At 32.7% G+C, this 19,692-nt stretch overlaps 2 protein-coding genes across 2 annotated transcripts; one reads left to right on the top strand and one right to left on the bottom strand.

Annotated features, from left to right (window-relative positions):
* The first annotated feature begins 6,422 nt into the window (after positions 1-6,422).
* LOC105803496 (uncharacterized) lies at positions 6,423-16,306 on the top strand. Its single transcript, XM_012635717.2, has 7 exons — positions 6,423-6,634; positions 11,261-11,383; positions 11,623-14,853; positions 14,945-15,187; positions 15,286-15,357; positions 15,469-15,594; positions 15,819-16,306. The coding sequence occupies exons 2-7, from the start codon at positions 11,300-11,302 to the stop codon at positions 16,068-16,070; spliced, it is 4,008 nt and encodes a 1,335-aa protein (XP_012491171.1). The 5' UTR covers positions 6,423-6,634; positions 11,261-11,299; the 3' UTR covers positions 16,071-16,306.
* A 1,653-nt stretch (positions 16,307-17,959) lies between these two features.
* Positions 17,960-18,592, bottom strand: LOC105803497 (60S ribosomal protein L27-3). The gene has a single exon (XM_012635718.2). The coding sequence runs from the start codon at positions 18,524-18,526 to the stop codon at positions 18,119-18,121; it is 408 nt and encodes a 135-aa protein (XP_012491172.1). The 5' UTR covers positions 18,527-18,592; the 3' UTR covers positions 17,960-18,118.
* Between the last annotated feature and the right edge of the window lie 1,100 nt (positions 18,593-19,692).

Genomic DNA, 19,692 nt, shown 5'->3' with positions numbered 1-19,692 from the left:
TTATTTTACTGTTAAGTAGTGATGTATCTGACGGAACAAATAGACAACATTTTATGTGCCGCATGTACCACATGCTAACATATTATTTTATCATATTAATAAATACTTTAAAATTTTAAAAATACTTCATAATAAATAAAATTTTTTAATATTATTTGAAAAATTACGTCTACAAACAACCTTTAAAAGTATCACATTACAAAAGTGATAAAAATAATTTTAACCTCTATAATTTTGTAATAATATATAATAAATAATTGTAATATACTTAAATCTATAAATATAAGGTAAACTATATAAATAATCATCGACTATTAGTAATTTTTAATTAAAGTACTTGAGTTTAAAAAGTTACAAAATAATCACCCAAATTATCAAAAAGAAAATTTTGAATCTATTTCATTAAATCAATAATAGAAGAGTGATAGGGATGTTAAATACATGACTTGAAATTTTAAAAATAAAATAAAAAGACACATAACTTCCATGCAATTTAAGAGAAAATAAATATCAAAATCATTCATTTACAAAACTTATCATTTTCTGTAGGGTGAATTACCCATGAATACCTTTTTTCTTTTTGAAAAATTGTCGGACTAGCTTAGTTTTTTTAAAATTTACCAAATTAGGTCAAAAATGGAGAGAGAAAATAAAAACGCGTCCAGCTGACTAGGGTATTTTTAATTGTTTTAGTTCTTTTAATTGTTTTAGGGTTAAGGTTTAGAATTTTTTAAGGGTTTAGGGTTATATTTTATAAAGTTTAGGATTTTAGGGTTTATGAAATAATGGTTTAGTTTTTTTAACTTTTTATATATTATTTAGAAACTTTATATAATTTTTGAGTTATAAAATAAATATTACTTTTAAAATTTTGAAATTATTTAGAGTCTAATTTTGTATAATTTTAAAAAATGACAGGTACCAAAAGGGTATTTAGATCAATTATATATTCAAAATATTTGAATTGTAAAATTCAATTCGATTCGAAATCGAAACTCGAATTACTCAATTTGATTAACTTGTAGTTCGTGTTTTATTTTTATTTTTTCGAATCAAATCGAGTTTTGATCACCCATAGTTTACGACAAGTGGAGGTCAATCTGAAATTTTCAAAAAATGTTATCCCAAGAATCCCAGGATATCTGATGGGTGAGTGAGAAGTTTGTAGGAGTTGAAATTGGTAGTGGGAAAACGCTCCATGTAGGGCACATTTTTAGTGCAATGTTAGAAAAATGCACTGAAAACACACCTAACTGGACAGGTTTCCGTGCCATGTCAATTGAAAACACATCTAATTGGGTGTGCTTTCAGTGCATTTTTCTGACATTGCATAGAAAATGCGTCTAATTGGGCGCATTTTCAATGAATTTTTTTAACATGTCACCGAAAATGCACCTTACGTGGAGCGTTTTTCCTTTACCAAATTCAACGCTTGGAAACTTCCCACTCACTCGTGAGATATCTCGAGATTCCTGGGATAATATTTTTTCATTTGCCACTCACCCCCGCTATATAAATGGATGACTTTTAGCATTGAGTACCATAAGGCAATTTCGAGCAGACTAAATTGCACGAAGAACAGTAAGAAGATGAAGTTTGCAAGACATTTCGTAAGGCATAATTTGGAGCAAACACGTAATTGCATCAAGTAAGATTCGATTTTTGTTGTTCATATATAATTACAACTTTATTCTTCTGCATAATGTTTTTCTTTCCAACATGTGAAATAGGTTATTTCGTTGAAATGAGTGGAAGAATTAATGTTATTGTTTCTTACAACGGTAAAGTCTGTGACACCGAAAATGAGGTTGTTTTTTCATCGGAGAACATAGCGCAGTTGGCTTTCAACTCGAACATAAATTGTCGGAGCTCCGTGTAAGAATTAGGCCAAAAATTGTTGAATCTAACCATATGAGAGTATCATCATTAAAATATCAATTTTGTGCTTCGAAGGACCCCATCAAATATGATGCTTTCGATATCAAAGGCGCAAGGGGAATGGAGGCGATGGTCCAGACGTATATTGCTAGTGGATCGCCAATACTCGAGTTATGTGTGGAGTTTGCAAACACAGATGAAAGCGGTTGGAGGTCGACATATGTTCCAGTTTGAAAGGCTGAAACAAAAAAGCAAGCTGAGAGTCTAATAACATAGTTGTGTTGTGGGTTCACTACTTTGTTAGAAAGTTCCCATTATGATATCCCAGAATCATCAATAGGAAGACACTCATCAGTTTCAGCCTTAAATTTCAATAGTGGCAGGCAGAATGTCCAATAGTGGGGGTTTGGCGGTAACTCAGAATATTGGACCCCGACATGACATTTAGTTAATGGTTTTGATTTGAACTTTAGTTAGTCGATGTTTTGCATTAAGAACACTTATAGGGGTATGGCATCAAGTTCCACCGGTAGGTAATCAACAGGTGATTTTGGTTGTTTCAACAACTATACAAGAAGGCACGATGTACTCCCTATGGCCTTCACCGGCGAGGGGACATCCAACCCTAGACATGTTGGGGGATTGAGAATGAAGAGGGCACTGAATCTGAAGACGATCCAATATGGGAATCCGGGGTAGATGGTTCAAAAATTGCATTATTTTCTGAACTAGAGCCGGTTCCTATTAGAAAAAATTTGGTTTGAAAAAATTTTCTTGCACAACGGAAATTTAAAGTTTTGAAAACTGACTCAGTTTGTGATATTTATAGTAATAAACCATAACTGAATTCATATTTGTGTTTTCGGCTTAGTAGACATTCGTTGTTCACAGCTTTCAACCAAATGATCTTTTTCACTATTCTCGTACGATGACCTACTTCGAATGTGGGCCTGAACCAATTGAATCGAAACACAAAACTAGAAAAAGTTTTTCACTTTTATTTGGGATGAAAACGAAAATTCTCTTCCTTAATAGAAATTGGTAGAATTGTTATTCTGGAAAAATATACTTGATAGTTGAGAACAAATTCTCTCTATTTTTGGGTAGAGTAACAACCTCTCAAAGTTGTGTTAATAGCTTTACCGGTGCCATCTATTTATAGGGAGAGAAGGTAGAACACTTATTGAATTGTAAATGTTTATTTCAAATAGAAAAACAACTTCCTAATCAAACTAGGACAGAGAGAGGAGCTAATAGGGTGTGCTTCCCCTCATATGTATTATGATAGGGATTCGGGCATCTCATCGTATTGAGCCCAATTATATGCGCTTTTTAAACTTTTAACCCAACACTTTATAATTTAATCCAGCCCAATATTGTTTTTCTATTTCCCAAAATAAACTTTAATATTTTATATTAAATAATTATCATCCTAATTTTATCATCAGTAAAATTATGATGATTTTACTCTTGATAAAATATTTGAGAAAATATGTTTAACATTTCACCACTCAATATGTTCACTATGACCAAATGGTTTATTTTCATTTTCGAGCTTTAAAACAGCTGAAAAACATAAACTTATTCTTCTGATCATTTTTAAGTAATCCATATAGAATTGCAAAAGAATAATTTCCATTTCCATTTTGGAAACTTACATTCATTTCCAAATGATTCTTTTTTTCCATATCAGAAAAAATCATGATCATTTCTGAATGTTTCTCATTTCTCATTTCTTATTCATTCCGTTTATTTCTATTCAAACACACAATTCATTTATGGTTTCAACGAGCTAGCGGAGAGACCGATTGGACATATGTAATTAAGCTCAAATGATTTATAATTAAGTTCCGACTTTTATTCTAGTGGTTATATTGTATTTTTGGTGTTTATTCTTGCCATTATAAATTGTTTCTCTTAATACCTAGAGGAGATAAATCTTAAGATGAATTCTATTGTTTGATCTCTATTTTATGCAATAAACTTTTAGTCTTTTTTTTCAATTGTGAATGCTTTATTATTTTGGGTTAACAATTTTAGAGTGTTAAATCATGTTTGATGTGCATAAGTCTAAGGTTGAATAGATCCTTCTTGTGATTAGATATTTTGCATAATTGAATGGAGTTACATATAATCCTAGAAATAGGACAACATAAATCTACCAGATTAGATTTAAATCTAATAGGGGATCCATAGAGAAAATTAATGCAAAAATAGAGGTTTTAATTAGAAAGAAATTTCAATTAATTAACCTAGAGTTAGTTACTCTTATGCTCGAAAGAGATATTAGCATAAATTAAGGATTTCTACGGATAAAAAGTTAAGAAAATAAATTGCATAAATTAGATTTAGATTTATAAATAAAATCTAGGTGGTTTCTTACCTAGGTATTGTTTTGTCACTTGGTTTATACTTGATTATTTTTGTGTTTCATTCTTTGGTGCATTCATTATTTAATTTTAATAAATCTTTTGAATTATTAGGTTAAATAATAAAAAGGTAATAATTACTAGTAATTGCAGTCCTTGAGGGTACGATATTTGTGCTCACCATAGTTATAATATTAATTTATAGGTGCACTTGTCTTGGTCAATTTATCAGTTAGTTTAGTGGACATTATCGTGTTGCTCGAGCCCACTCTCGACGCGATTTGTTTGAAAGATAAGATCAACCTGAACCTGTCTTACACAAAGCACAAGTACTTTTCGATAAAAGTTTATTAGTATAAATATCACAAATTGGCTTAGTTTTAATTAAACTTCCGCTATAACTGTAAATCATTTTTCTTAATCGAATTTTTCCGATATGCTTTGCATAAAACAAACTCCCCCTTAAGCTTGTCCACCTATTTCTTCAGAACCTCCACCATGGTTTCAAGAGCATTATCCTTTTGGATCAGTGTATCTATAATGGAGTTGAGAGCCCCCTGCATACTCTTACATTAGCGTTAAAAGCCTTTTGCATCTATTCATTGAGCTCATCTCCCACAGATTCCAACTCTGCAACGTAGTGCTCAATCACATGGAGGCTTTCTTTTACATCACCCATGGATTCCTCGAGTTTGGCAACTATACCATCCATCATTGACAGCATATCCCATGAACTGCTAGCTTTCCTAGACCTCTCATGGGTCTATAATAGGTTATTTTGATCATCTTTATTGTTTGTCATCATAACTATACACTTTAATGAACTTGGCTCTAATACCAGCTATCACGAACTTGAACTTTAGCATAGCAAATCATGCGGCCTTAGGCTGTGAATTCCCTTCAAAATTTCCTAAGTTAGCTTGAACCCTCGAATTTGAGAATCTCAAAGAGAATTCTCTAAGGCATCGATGCTATAAAACAACTAATTGAAACAAGAAAGAAAAAACAGAAAGGCTCAAGAAAGCTTTGAGTAAATGCTCTCACTTTGATTACCAAATTGCCAATGATACAATATACAAAATGAGGTGGGGAAGACCTTTATTTATAGTTGTGCTCCCTTACATCCAACGATATAGATTGAATTACATTAACGTCTCACATTCAAAGCTATTGTAGATAGTCTTAAGGAATTTAAACTCTCAATAATCTTATCTTTAAGATTATAAAATTACCCTAGTAAAATACAAGTTACTTGAGTGTTTACTGATTCGCTAGGCTTCAAGTAGATGAGTTTTCCATAATGGTCCAAGAATTAAGCTAGGCTTGGTAGATTAAGTAAGCTCAATCAACTCAAATGATTGCATTGAACTGTTTTGTGTGCCTTGATCACGATCCCTTGTACGTCGGGTGTGACATTGCCTCCTGTCATTTTGATAGCTAGAGACCACAAAGAAAAAAGAAAATGGGTCTACGTGTTATTGTATCAAAAATAAAAATGAAAAAAAAGGTTTAATGACAAATTTGGCCACTAACGTTTATATGTTTTGTCAAAATGACCCTAATTGTATTTATGAGCCTTTTTTAGCCATCAACCTTTGTTCTTTTTTAAATTATTTTTAATGATTTGATAAAAATTATGTTAAAAAGTTAACGTAATGATATGTAATTTCATATGTGGAATATTTTAATAAGATGTAATTTATTACTTAAGTAACCCAATAAGATGATTATATGTGAAAATAATAAAATAAATAAATCATACATGAAATTAAAAAATAACTCTTGATTTAAATAAAATAAATGTAATTATCTAATTAATAAATTATATCTCATTAAAATATTCTACATATGAAATTCTACATTATCCTATTAAATTTTTAACCATATTTTCATCGAATCTATTAAAAAATAATTTGAGAAAAATAAAGGTTAATCACAAAAAAGCTCAAAAATTCAACTAAGACTATTTTGACAAAACATGTAAATATTAGTAACTAAATTTATCATTAAAAACAAAAAAAAAATGACGCCAGCGACAATGAAAAGGGAACGTTTTAGGGAGGAGAAATTGTCATTACGAGAGAATTTGTTAGTTTTTGTGGAAATGAATATTGAAGTAAGGAATTTTTAAATTAATTCAAATTTAGTCCAATTAATTTCTTTTGGTACAAAAGAAAAAAAGTGTTGCTGCCCTTTGCTCTTTATATCAAAGATTCTCTTTTGTCTATCTTATTTTTATTTTCATCACCTCCACTTCACCTCTCTTCCTCCTTTCTGAATTTTTCAGCAATTATTTTCCCTTAGCTTCTCAAAGTAAAAGAAAACACCATTAAACAAATAATAAGGCAAGCCAAAGCAAAGCAAATCAATCCGACTTTTCTCATCAGGCAAGAATCTCTCTTATCTCTTTCGATGTTTCTGTTTTCTTCTTTTTTTCTCCCCTTGTTGCATGTTTATTTCAAATATATGATGGATCATCATGATCAGACATCGCTTAGATAATTTTTGGTGGATGATTTTTCCTTTTTCTAGAGAAAGTGAAAGAAAAAACAGCAATTCTTTCGCCAATTGTTAGGATTAGTGTCGAATTTGATCCTCTTCATAACACCAATTTCTTCTTCCTTTTTTTTTTTCCCTTTTTGTTGTTTTTCCATTAGATAGTGTTTCAATTCCAAGGGGTTAAAACTTCAAAGTGTTTTAGATCTCAAAGGACTATGTAACGTATAGAATTCCTTTCTAATTTATTATTTTCTAGAAAATTAAATTGACTATCTGGAAACGATATTTGACTGATTGCACTCCGCTTGGAACCGTTGTTGATTCCTTGAATTAATGACTTAAATGTTTGGGTTATGTTAAAAATTACCTGTTTTCGATTTTTTTGTATTTAAATTATATTTTCCACCTATTTTACAAAAAATTTACTCACTTGACATTTTTACTGATAAATTTTAATTTTTGAGTAAGCTGATAAGAAAATGATAATTTAAATATTAAAGTAATTTAAAAATTTAAAAATAGTATAGTTGAAGGATTAAATAATAAACATAAATTAAGAGTTGCAGTAGTAAAAGGTATGGTCATTAGAATTGAGTTGGATCGGTTACCGACCGATGGATCGAGAATTGGTTTTTGAGTCATCCTTTCAAAACTGAGCTTAAAAAATTTAATTGAACTTATTTTTTTATTTTTATTATTTTTTAATAATTTGTCTAATTAAAATCAAATCGATCAGTTGAACTAATCATCTAGTTTTAAAAATTTTAATAAAAGGAAAACTAAAATAAAAGTAAAAAAAAGTTGGTTTGATAAAGCAATGGTCTTTAAGCATTTTCATTGTTTTACTCAATTTAAAATTTAAATTAACTTTAAATATTAAACCGTTACATATTAAAATCTAATAAAAAACTATTCACAACATATCAATAATTTTTAAATCAAATGACAAGAACTAAAATTATAAAATAAAAATACAACTAAAATTTAAATTTTCTAAAAGTATAGTTTTTTTTGTAAGTCTTATCTAATTATATTATCAATCTTAATAGACATAAATTATTGTACTCAAATAAAATGAATTACTAATTCATGGAAACTCAAATATAAAAAACCTCACAATCGAGCATACTTAAACCCTAAGATTGGAAATCCAAAAAAATGGAAAAGATGAAATTGAGGGAGAAGGATGGGGGGATGGACGGGCTTCTTTATTGAATTAGTAAAATTAGCTGTCACGATGGCTTATTATATTTTTTTAGAAGAAGTAATTGATTCGGATATGCTTTGGTACATTGAACAAAAGACAAGCCAAAGTGATGGGGTGCCTATTTGATGGCACCCTTTTGGGCCCCACTAACTTAATTGACCTCGCATGATTGACGATGACCACTATTTTCGATGTTCTAATTTGGAATAGTAGGAAAAGATCGAGTTTTTCTTTCTTTCCTTTTTGGTAACGGATCAATCACAAAGAAAACAAAGCGTTGTACTCAGTTGGGTGGTAAAAGTCCCGTTGTAGTAGAAGTAATATCGTATTTTATTTTTTTCTATTCTAAGAATAAATAAATAAATTTATATATATTAGATCAAATAGTAAATTTATTATTTTTGTTAAATTTTTTATCTATTTATATTGTAAAAAATTGGTGTGATTGACAAAATAATCACACAATGACATGTGGCATGTCATGTGTACCTCATGTTAAAATACAAAGATTAATTTTTAATAGCAACAATGGATGAAATGTTTAACAAAATGACCAATTTATTTTTTGATTTAATGTATATAGATTAATTTGTCAATTTTTTTAAGTATAGACGATAAAATACAATCTCACTCCTATTATGGGAACCTTCATAGTACTTTTACCTTAGTTGGGTTAATATATTCTTATTTCACTAATAAGAACTTGACACTATTGGTAAGGTTGAAGCTCAGACTTCGAAGGCTCGTTAACTTCGAAGGCTAGTTATTTGCAATTGTGATGTATGGTCTTCCTCCCACTATGTACATATGTCTTGTATGGATTTTGTCCGGTTCTTTTCAAATAATTTTAACTATTTCCATGTCCTTCCTCTTATTGCATTGGTTGAATTTCATATTATAGTTGGTCGAACATATATTTTGTACATATCTTCTACTTAAGGTGAATTTGATCGAGGGTAGGCAGTGACTTTTACCTTCTCAAAATGATAAATTACTTTCAAGCCCTAATAATTAACAAATTATAAGTTGATATAATGAAAAAATTGTAGTTTTATCCCCTTAAAATTTACCATTCACAATTCGCTTCCCCTAAAATGATGTTCTAGCATTGCCCTTTTACAATATTATTTTGTACTAGTGAAACTGAAAAAAAATACTGCTATTTGAATTTAGTTTTAGCGTGCAATCCTGTATTTAAATTTTTAAGTATATATATATATAAATTTCGTTACAAAATTGTTGATTGCATCAAATGGCATAATATTTGCATATAAATATTTAATACGTGAATAATATAATAATATGATGATTATGTCATTTCAAAATTAAATAAATACAATCATTTATAAATATATAAAATAATTAAAAGTTCATTTTTCATAAGAAATTATAATATTTTATGCGGTCCAAAGAATGTTTTCATAATTTTGATTTATTTTTTATAAAATTATTTCTTTTATTTTTATAAAGGAGTAAAATAGTTTGAAAAAAATAAAACAGTATAATTTTTAATTATTTTTATTTTAATTTTAATATGTATATATATATTAGTTTAAATTATATATTCGATCAACTATAGTATAGAATTCATTCAATATAATGTAGAGCGGAAGAACCGGACAAAAATTAAATTAATCTAAAAGAATCAAATAAAACTTACACAAGATATACTGAACAGTGAGAAGGAAACCTATACATTAAAATTGCAAACATTAGAACTCAAACTCGAACCTTTTAAAGTTTGAGACCTAAACCTTACATACAATAATATCATAGTGACATTCAATTGGTTTTGTCAAAATAATTAGACCTTATATAACAAAAACTATACTAAATATAGGTACTTAATAGGATAAAAAGATATCAAATTGTACATTAAATTTAAACTCATTTGTCAAAAATAATGTTGATCTTGATTAATTTAGACTTTTTCGATTAATTACAATAATATTGAGATTAATAACGTTATATATCTTTAGATAAAAAATAATGTTAGGAGTGAGATGAAAACATAAATAGAAGAAATTTAACAAACGAATAGATTAAATTAAAATTTGTAATAATCAAATTTTTTACCTATTTGATAAGTTAAAAATAATATAAAATTATTAAAATTTACATATCAAATGATACTATAGTTAAAAATATTTTTTATATCAAAACAAGCATACAAATTTTAGAAGTAATTGAGAAAGGGTAGGTTTCGACGTAGAGTTTAAACCTTTCATGCCAACAACTTTAGAACCTACCTAAATTATATTAAAAACCTTGTTTACTTAATTATTTGTAGTCATAATTTTTATTAATTAATTATGTATAAGTTAAAATTTATTAAATATTCTGATAATGTTAGATATTTTCAAAGAAACTACACTTCTAAAAATTATATAATAAAATAATATTATATATACATATAAAACATAAAACAAAAGTAATAATGCAAAAGTTAATAATAATAATAATAATAATAATAATAATAATAAAAAAGACGGAACTAAAAATAAATATACACTTTTTTGTCCCTTGAAAAATAAAAAAAAGTTAAAACAAATAATGATGAAAAATATAGCAAAAAAATGTGGTTAATCTTAAGAAGAGCCATTTCCTTATACGGGAATGTGATGGAAACAATGCGAACCCTTAATTAAGTGGTATGGTTATTGTTGTTAGGTGGCAAATTGACAATGGCATCATCTTCCTTATACCAACTGCACATCATTCATTTCAAATTTACAAATATCTATATCCTTCAACACCATAATACCACTGCTCTTTCTTTTCTATATATTAGAAAATGAATAACAGTTCAAAATATTTAGAAGAAAAGATATTTTCCTTAAATATGGTTCGTAAAATAATAAAAAATATCTAAAAATCAATTCATAAATAAGATAATAATACACTTCAACGCACTCGAACTCACATCCTCCTACATTGACAATAATACCCATGACAAGACTCAACCAACATGTTTTTTTTATTAGTACTAGTTTTTAATGTTACATGCTTTGCATATAATTTATAAGTAAAAAAAGAATCATTTTAAACACTCTTGCTTCACAAAGTATAAACCTATAAAAAAATTTAAAAAAATAATACCAACATCATCATCGATTAACATAATATTTTATCCCTATCTAATGATATTGTTGTTCGAATATGATTCAATATTACATGCATACATGATGTCTCTCCTTTTCTTTTCATTCTGCATACGCAAACTGAATTGATAATTGACTAAAAAATGCATGATTTACACGTTTTCTCTCCTCTTTTCATTCTGAACTGTGAACTTCAATGATTACAGGTGAACAAGTGATAAAACCAGAATTTATTTTATTCAAATATGGAAGGAGAGAACCTAGCAAGTACTGAAATCCCAGTGAAGGAAGCTCTTAAGGATACTGAAAACATTGCCGAGCCTGTTAATGTAAGACCGTATTTCTGTTTTCTGCAGGGTGTTTCTGTTTTAGTAATTTTTTATTTGCAATAATAATATGCTCACTCTTAAATCAAACTCATTTCCCCTGCATGCTAACTTTGAAATGGTAATTTTTGGTTCATTTATACATTATTTCCATAAATAGTTCAGTTGATTCTCGGTTGTGCATTCCTTTCTAATGGTTATGGCTTGAGGCATGATGGGCCTCAAATGGAGACTTGCCACAGGTCGGAAAGGAAGGAAACAAAGACGAAGAAGAAACCGCCTTGGATGGAGAATTCATTAAAGTAGAGAAGGAAGCACTAGATATGAAGGACGGTTCAAATGTCGCTAAGCCCTCACCCAACCAGGGCGATGAGTCAACTACCATCGAAAGAAGCTTAAGCAATCCAGGTAGAGAACTACTTGAAGCCCAAGAAAAGATGAAGGAACTCGAGCTTGAATTGGAAAGAGTGACCGGAGCATTAAAGGATTTTGAATCAGAAAATAGCAGACTGAAGGATGAAGCTTTGCTTGCAAAGGAGAAGTTGGATGAAGTGGGAAAGCAGTATGATGAACTTGATCTCAGTAATAAAAAATTGCAGGAGCAGATCATTGAAGCTGAACAGAGATACAGTTTAGAGTTAGCAAATTTGAAAGAGGCTTTCCAAGCTCAAGAGGCCAAACAAAAGGAACTCGCTGAAGTGAAGGAAGCATTTGATGGTCTCAACATCGAAATTGAAAACTCAAGAAAGAGGATGCAAGAGTTGGAGCAGGATTTGCGGAGTTCAGTGGAAGAAGCACGGAAGTTAGAAGAATTGCAAAAACAAAGTGGCTTGCATGCTGAGTCTGAGATGCAACGAGCTTTGGAGTCTGAGAGATTGCTTGAAACTGCGAAACTTGGTGCAAAAGAAATGGAAGATCAGATGGCCTCCCTAAAGGAAGAAATCGAGGGCCTGTATGAGAAGGTTGCTGAAAATCAGAAGGTTAATGCGGCACTTCAAAGCACAACAGCTGAACTTTCTGCTGCTCAAGAAGAATTGGCAATTTCTAAATCACTAGTTTTGGATTTGGAGCAAAGGCTTGCTTCGAAGGAAGCTCTTATCAGTGAATTGGCTAACGAGTTGGACTTGAAAAAAGCTTCGGAATCTAAAGTGAGGGAAAATATCTCAACGCTTGAGAATATTTTTGCTGCAACTAAAGAAGATCTTCAAGTAAAGGTTTCTGAGTTGGAAGATATTAAGTTAAAATTGGAGGAGGAAGTCAAAGCAAGGGAATTTGTCGAAAACGAGATGAAGGATCAAGAAATTCAGCTCTCCGTGGTGAAAGAAGAATTAAGCAAAGTGCTAAAAGAAAAAGAAGCTCTAGAAATAGACATGTCGGATCTCAGCAGCAATGCAGCACGGCTGAAGGAGTCGTGCAGTGAACTCGAAGAAAAATTGAAGCTTTCAAACGAGAATTTCTGTAAAACTGATTCTCTATTGTCTCAGGCTCTATCTAATAATCAGGAGCTTGAACAGAAACTGAAATCTCTGGAGGAGCTTCATAGCGAATCGGGAGTTGCTGCAGCAACTGCTACTGAAAAGAATCTTGAGCTAGAGGATATAATTAAGGCATCAAATGAAACAGAAGAGGTTGCAAAATCGAAACTGAGGGAGCTTGAAGCACGTTTTATAGCGGCTGAGCAGAGAAACGTGGAGCTTGAACAACAGCTAAATTTGGTAGAACTAAAAGGCTTTGAAGCCGAGAAAGAGCTGAAGGAATTCTCAGGGAAAATATCTGAACTTACTACCAAATTGGGAGAGGCCGAGGAAGAAAAAGAACTATTAAACAAACAAATGCAGGAATATCAGGAGAAGGTAAATCTGCTAGAATCAGCTCTAAACCAGTCAACAATTAAGAATACAGAGCTCTTGAAGGAGTTGAAGGTTTCTGCTGAGAGAAGTGCTCAACATGAGGACCGAGCTAATATGAGTCATCAGCGCAGCCTTGAGCTAGAGGATCTGTTCCAGAATTCTCATTCCAAATTAGAGGGTGCCGATAAAAAGGTCAATGAGTTGGAGCTGTTACTTGAAGCTGAGAAATACCGGATTCAGGAACTCGAAGAACAGATAAGCAAATTAGAAAAGGAATGCGGAGACACAGAGGCCGAGTCCAGTAGATACTCTGATAAGGCATCTGAACTTACACACGAACTCGAGGCATTCCAAGCTAGAGCATCAAGCCTTGAAATTGCAGTGCATATGGCCAACGAGAAGGAGAAGGAATTGACGGAGTGCTTGAATTTAGCAACAGATGAGAAGAAAAAGTTAGAAGAGGCGTCCCGAGGCTCCAGTGAAAAGCTTGCTGAAGCAGAAAATCTGGTGGAGATACTGAGGGATGATTTAAATATGACACAACGGAAATTGGAAAGCATTGAAAATGATCTTAAGGCTGCTGGTTTGAGAGAAAGTGAGGTAATGGAAAAGCTTAAAGCTGCTGAAGAGGAACTAGAGCAACATGTAAAAGTATTAGAGCAAGCTAGTGCGAGGAACTCAGAGCTCGAGTCATTACATGAATCTCTATCAAGGGATTCGGAGGTTAAGCTCCAAGAACTGATGGAAAGCTTCACCAACAAGGATTCGGAGGCAAAATCTCTGTTTGAGAAACTTAAATCGTTTGAAGATCAGATAAAAGTTTATGAAGAACAGGTTGCTCAAGCATCTGGACAATCCGCAACTCTAAAAGAAGAATTGGATCAGAGTTTAAAGAAGCTGGCTTCGTTGGAAAGCACAAATGAGCAGCTCAGAAAAGAGATGTTGGAAGTAGAAAATAAAGCTCTTCAATCTACCTCGGAGAGCGAACTTCTAGTTCAGACAAACATTCAGCTCAAGGGCCGAGTTGATGAGCTTCAGGAATTGCTTAATTCGGCAGTTTCGGAGAAGGAAGTAACTCCTCAAGAAATTGCTTCTCATGTATACACAATTAGAGAATTATCGGATCAGCCTACAAAGGCTTTAGAACATCGAGATCAAGCCGAATCCAGAATTGTGGAAGCAGAAGCACGTTTACATGAAGCTATTGAGAAATACACCAAGAAAGAATCAGAAGCCAATGACCTGATTGAAAAGTTGAATGTGCTTGAAAACCAAATTAAAACTTATGAAGAACAAACTCACGAAGCTTCCGAAATTGCTGTATCTTGTGAAGTTGAGGCGGAAGAGACTCTTGTAAAACTAAAGCAGCTGGAAAGCCTTGATGAGGAGCTGCAAACCAAGTCATCTCACTTTGAGAAGGAAAGTGGAGGGCTGGCCGAGGCAAATTTGGAGCTGACTGAGGAACTCGCCACATGCGAGTCAAAACTTAGTGATTTGGAAGGCAAACTTGCTGCTGCCCTGGCAGAGAAGGATGAAACTGCTGATCAACTTCACTCTTCAAAGAAGGCTATAGAAGATTTAACTCAGCAAATAGCTTCTGAAGGGCGGAGATTTCAGTCTCAGGTTCTGTCAAAAATTTTAGAGCATAGTATGATTGTTTTCTATTTTTGTAATATAAAAGTACCTCTGTTTCTCTCTTTTTTTGATGTTACAGATTTCTTCACTAATGGAGGAGAATAACCTGCTCAATAAAACACATCAGGATACAAAGAAGGAACTTCAATCTGCAATATTACAGCTTCAAGAGCAATTGGAAAATGAAAAAGAAAAAGAACAATCTCTGATATTGGAGCTTAAAAATCTCAAGGATAAGATCGCAGAGAGTTCCGGGACGCAAACTCGTGCCAAAGAACTTGAAGAACAGTTGGTGAAACTTGAAACTCAATTAAAACAAGCGGTATAGTACTCTGTTAATAAATAAGGAAAATGACTTCAGTTCTTTTCCGAATTATTTGCAAATGATTAGTTCTTAACTAATTGGTTTGTCACTTGTAGGTTCAAATAGCTGCCCAAAGACAGGCTGACCATGCACAAGATCTAGGCTATAGAGATGCTATCGATAAACAAGTGCGTCAATTTTAAAGAGATTAAGATTTCTCATCATTGTAATGTTTGAAATTATCAGTACTGAAGAATCGGAACTAACTGTCTGTTCTTTGCTGAATGTCAAACAATCAGAAAGAGGCGGAACGAGAAGCTGCTTTAAACTGCTGCCATGAAGAGCTAGAAGCAAAAAATAAGGAAACATTACTACTTGAAAAGAAGGTCAAAGAGTTGGAAGATAAACTGCAAGTAGCTGCGAAGGTCAGTTAATATTTTAATCCCCTCTCTGCTCTTATAGTCCGGTTCTTTCATGCACACTTTGGCTGAAGCCGTGAAAGAAAAGCTACGAAAATTGGTAGCTACATGTAAATCCTTCTGAGTAGAAGTATATAACACTATTCAAGATCATTTGGCTACATTTTTCTTGTGAAAATCTGAAAGTTGTTGCTTACCCCTAAATCATGTGTTAAATCATGTGTTTGCAGGGTGGTGGAAGTTCAGCCGAATTGAAGGATGGAGTAGAGGTGAAATCCAAAGATATTGATGGATTAACATTTTCAGCACCATCAAAACGGAAGAGCAAGAAAAAGTTGGAAGCAGCTTCAGTGCAAGCTGCATCCTCTTCATCAACTCCTACCAACCACGAGGTTGCTTCGCCCTTGACCACCTTAAAGTTCATTTTTGGTGTAGCTTTTGTGTCCGTAATCATCGGTGTTATTCTAGGAAAGCGTTATTAGTGTAAGTTTTTTGTGTTTATTGGTTTTTCTTTGCAGCTTGCGTCTAAACATATAAGCTATGCAGAGCAGAATGAAAAGCTTAATTTTGTGTATGCTTTTCTTAGCTTAGTAAGATTTAGGAAGTTGACTAAAGAACTTGTTTCATTCCTTCCCTTGCTTGTTTGTCATAACATGGTTGGATATATACATATGTATACAAGTCATCATTCAAGGTGCATTCTGCAAATTGCGTTTTATATTCTGGTTTATCTCCTTTCTTTCTTGAGGAGAAATGCCAACGAGACTTCTCTTGCATGTAACCTCATAATCCTTATCCAAAAGCTTCCACTTTCTCTGGGAGGAAGAGTAGAGCAGGAAATTAGTGTGTTTTAAATGTCATAAGATTTGATACAATAGTTAAATATTATATGATTAGACATCGATAATTATTATATGAATTGACACATTTGTTAGAAATTAGTGCATTAATAGTTGATGCACTAAGTTCCATCCATTTTTATACAAAATGTATTATCCTTTGAACTATTTTTGAAGTCTAAATTTTCCACTCGAATAATTATCTTCCATAAACATATTGTATCGCATGCAAGGTTGTGAATTGAACTTGTAGCAAAAGAACTTTCCACCATAACAACGCTTTTCAAAACAAAAAAAAAAAAAGGGTAAAAAACATTTGTGAAAAACTCAAGTATATTGCGTAGCAATACTTTTATCTCAGAAGTGTTTTTTGTCCCAATGTACTGGGCCTAAAACAATTGGTTACCGGTCAAAGAAAAACATCTTACGTTTCTTTTGAGTTTTCTAAGGTTCCTTCGAGTTTTCTCCAACTAAATGGCATAGTTGACTCGATTATCCATCCACTCACTGATCTTCACTCACTCCCAATCCTTAGAAGTAAGAAACAATGATAGGGATCCTTCCAACAAAGACGAGAATCTCCAGTTCTTGATCAACCAAAATGACACCAAAAAATGCAGCATTGAAACGCACCATCATCAATGCAAAAACAATACGAGCCAGAGCACCAAGATCTATGGTCACTTAAGAAACTTATGCAGTGTCACTAGAATAGCAACACTCCCAAATCCAAAAACGAAACCAACCCTAAAATAGTCTTTTTAGCAATTTCACACAAATAGAGCAAAACCATGAACAGTGTAAAACCATATCATTGTCATCGGATCACCAGTCAAATATCCTACAGAAAGAGAGAATTCTAATTGCACCATAAAACTGCAAAGTGAATCCCACATGTAGTCCAATTCTTCATTTTTCCTATAGCATGCATCAAAATACCTAACATATCAGACAAACTTGAAAACATAGAGTGAGCTAATGTCAGTCACATGTCCGCATTCAACACTCGTTACCTAGTCCAGGTAGAACAAGAATCAAATGATTACTTTGAACCCCAAGGAACAAACAAGGATGAACAAATCCAAGCCCCGACTTCTAAACCATAACATAGAACAGCAGAGTATATTTTTATGCTAAACAATTGGTAACGAATTTCCAAATTTCAAAAACAGGCTTGATAATTCTAATGGTTTATCGTTACAATTAATACCTAGAAGCTTAATTTCTAAACCACCGCGAATTTTAATATCAATAATAAAAGCCAATCCAACAAACAAATAGACAAATAGTCACCCATTAGATGACAAGTAAATGGTTGATGAAGAACTGAATTGAAATTAAGCTTTAAAATCCAAGAAATTTCAATCCAAAACTCCATCTTGAAGCTGAAGCATACCCATTTCTCAGGCAGGAGAAACAACTCCAATGCAGCAACCATCATACAAAAAAAATGGCAAAACATTGAAACATTTTATAATTAAAAGATTCTATTTTTGAGAGATTAAAAATCATAAATGTCTAAGAGAAATGAGTAAGCAACATAGCATCAGATAACAACAAAAGAGCACATAAAAATATCTCATCGGAACAGATTCAAAATCCGTCCTTAAAATTCAAAATGCTTGAAACACTAGATCCAAATTCAAACTTTTCTTTCTCAAAAAACGATACTATAATAAAGATAAATACCCTCAAAACCTAAGCTTAGTAAAGAACCACCTGTTCTTTCCAGTCTTGAACCTCTCTTCGAACCTCTCCTTGGTCGCCTTGCAAGCAGCCACTTTCTTGTCCTTGGTCTGAAGTGCATCGACGGTAACCACGTCTTTCAAGTCTACGTCGAGGGTGTAGCGGGTGGGCATCAGGTGCTGGTAGTTGACGAGCTTGACGAAGCACTTGACGCGCGATTTCTTTGCTGTTTTCTTGGCGGAATCCTTGCGGATGACCTTGCGCGGGTACTTCTTTATCCCTGCAACCAAACAGTGGCCATAGGGGCGATCACGTGTTCCATCGTCGAAGGATCTAACGATCACCGCTTTGCGCCCAGCGTATCGGCCTTGGAGGACTATCACGGCCTTGTTGGATTTCAGAAACTTCACCATGGCGGCGGCGACGACAGTAGCTCCGGTTCTCTCCACTCAAAAGCCCTTACTCAAGAAAGGAGGACAAATCAGAATGAGGTATATATAGTACGAATTAGTGAAACCCTAGCATTTTTAGAATCTTGCTGGATTTCAGTGGGCTTGAACCTGGGTGAAGTAGAAACTGGACTCCAATTCAGAGACTTGGTGGGCTTCTGTATTGGTCGGACTGGGTTAGATCACCATGGTTTTTTGTTTTTTATTTTTATTTTATTTTCAGGCTCATATTAGTTGGATCAGTTTTACTGTTTAAATAATAATTAAATATTAAATATTTACTTTTAAATTAAAATATTTATTTAAATTAAATTTAAATAAATATATTTATATTATTTAATTTCAATTCGAATTTAATATATGAGTTTTAGCTTGATTTTTAGGCTAAATAAGCAATATATGCTGATTTTTTAAATTGACCAAATAGGTTGTTTTTTTTTTAAATATTTAGGAAAATAAACCGATTTTGGAGAGAGTGTGTAAAAACACACCCAGCTAGACGCGCTTTCACATACTCTCTCCTTGGCCACTGAATTTTTTAGGGTTTTTTTATTTAGGAATTAGGTTTTTTATTGGTTTAAAGCTTTAAGAGTGAAATCGTGAAATTTATAGGTAGATTAAAGAGGACAGTGATGCGGTAACATGTCTCAGAACACATACATTTCATATGTCATGTCAAGATAGGGCAATTACATCATAAACTCATCTTATGGAAGTCAGGTTTCAGGGTGATAGTGCTTGACACGGTCATGGGTTAAAGTGTAAATGGAGGTCCCAATCGGCGGTTGTTATGCGGTCCAGGTTCGAGTATAACTGGGGGCCAGTTAATGGTCGTTAGCAGTTATGAGTTCAACCTTTTTGGATACTCGCAAATTAAGCTTTATCTATACCAAACATAAGATTAAGACCATAATCAGAGGCAAAAAATGAAGATGCAGCTGAGGAAGAACATGTAGGCGCGGACGAAGGGGCAACGGAGGTTGTTCACGAATTTGAGTCTGACCTCAATCCAATTCGGCAGTCCAGTCCGGATGGTTTGGAAGTAGCAATTTTTTCTGAACCAGAGCAGGTCCCAACTAAGCCAAAACCTTGTGGGTCTGACGATGACGGTTCAAACAATGTTCCGGATC

Source organism: Gossypium raimondii, chromosome 11 (genome assembly GCF_025698545.1).
Source record: "Gossypium raimondii isolate GPD5lz chromosome 11, ASM2569854v1, whole genome shotgun sequence".
Taxonomy (NCBI): domain Eukaryota; kingdom Viridiplantae; phylum Streptophyta; class Magnoliopsida; order Malvales; family Malvaceae; genus Gossypium; species Gossypium raimondii.
Note: the sequence above shows the minus strand (reverse complement) of the source record. Positions and strands in the feature narration are given on the sequence as shown.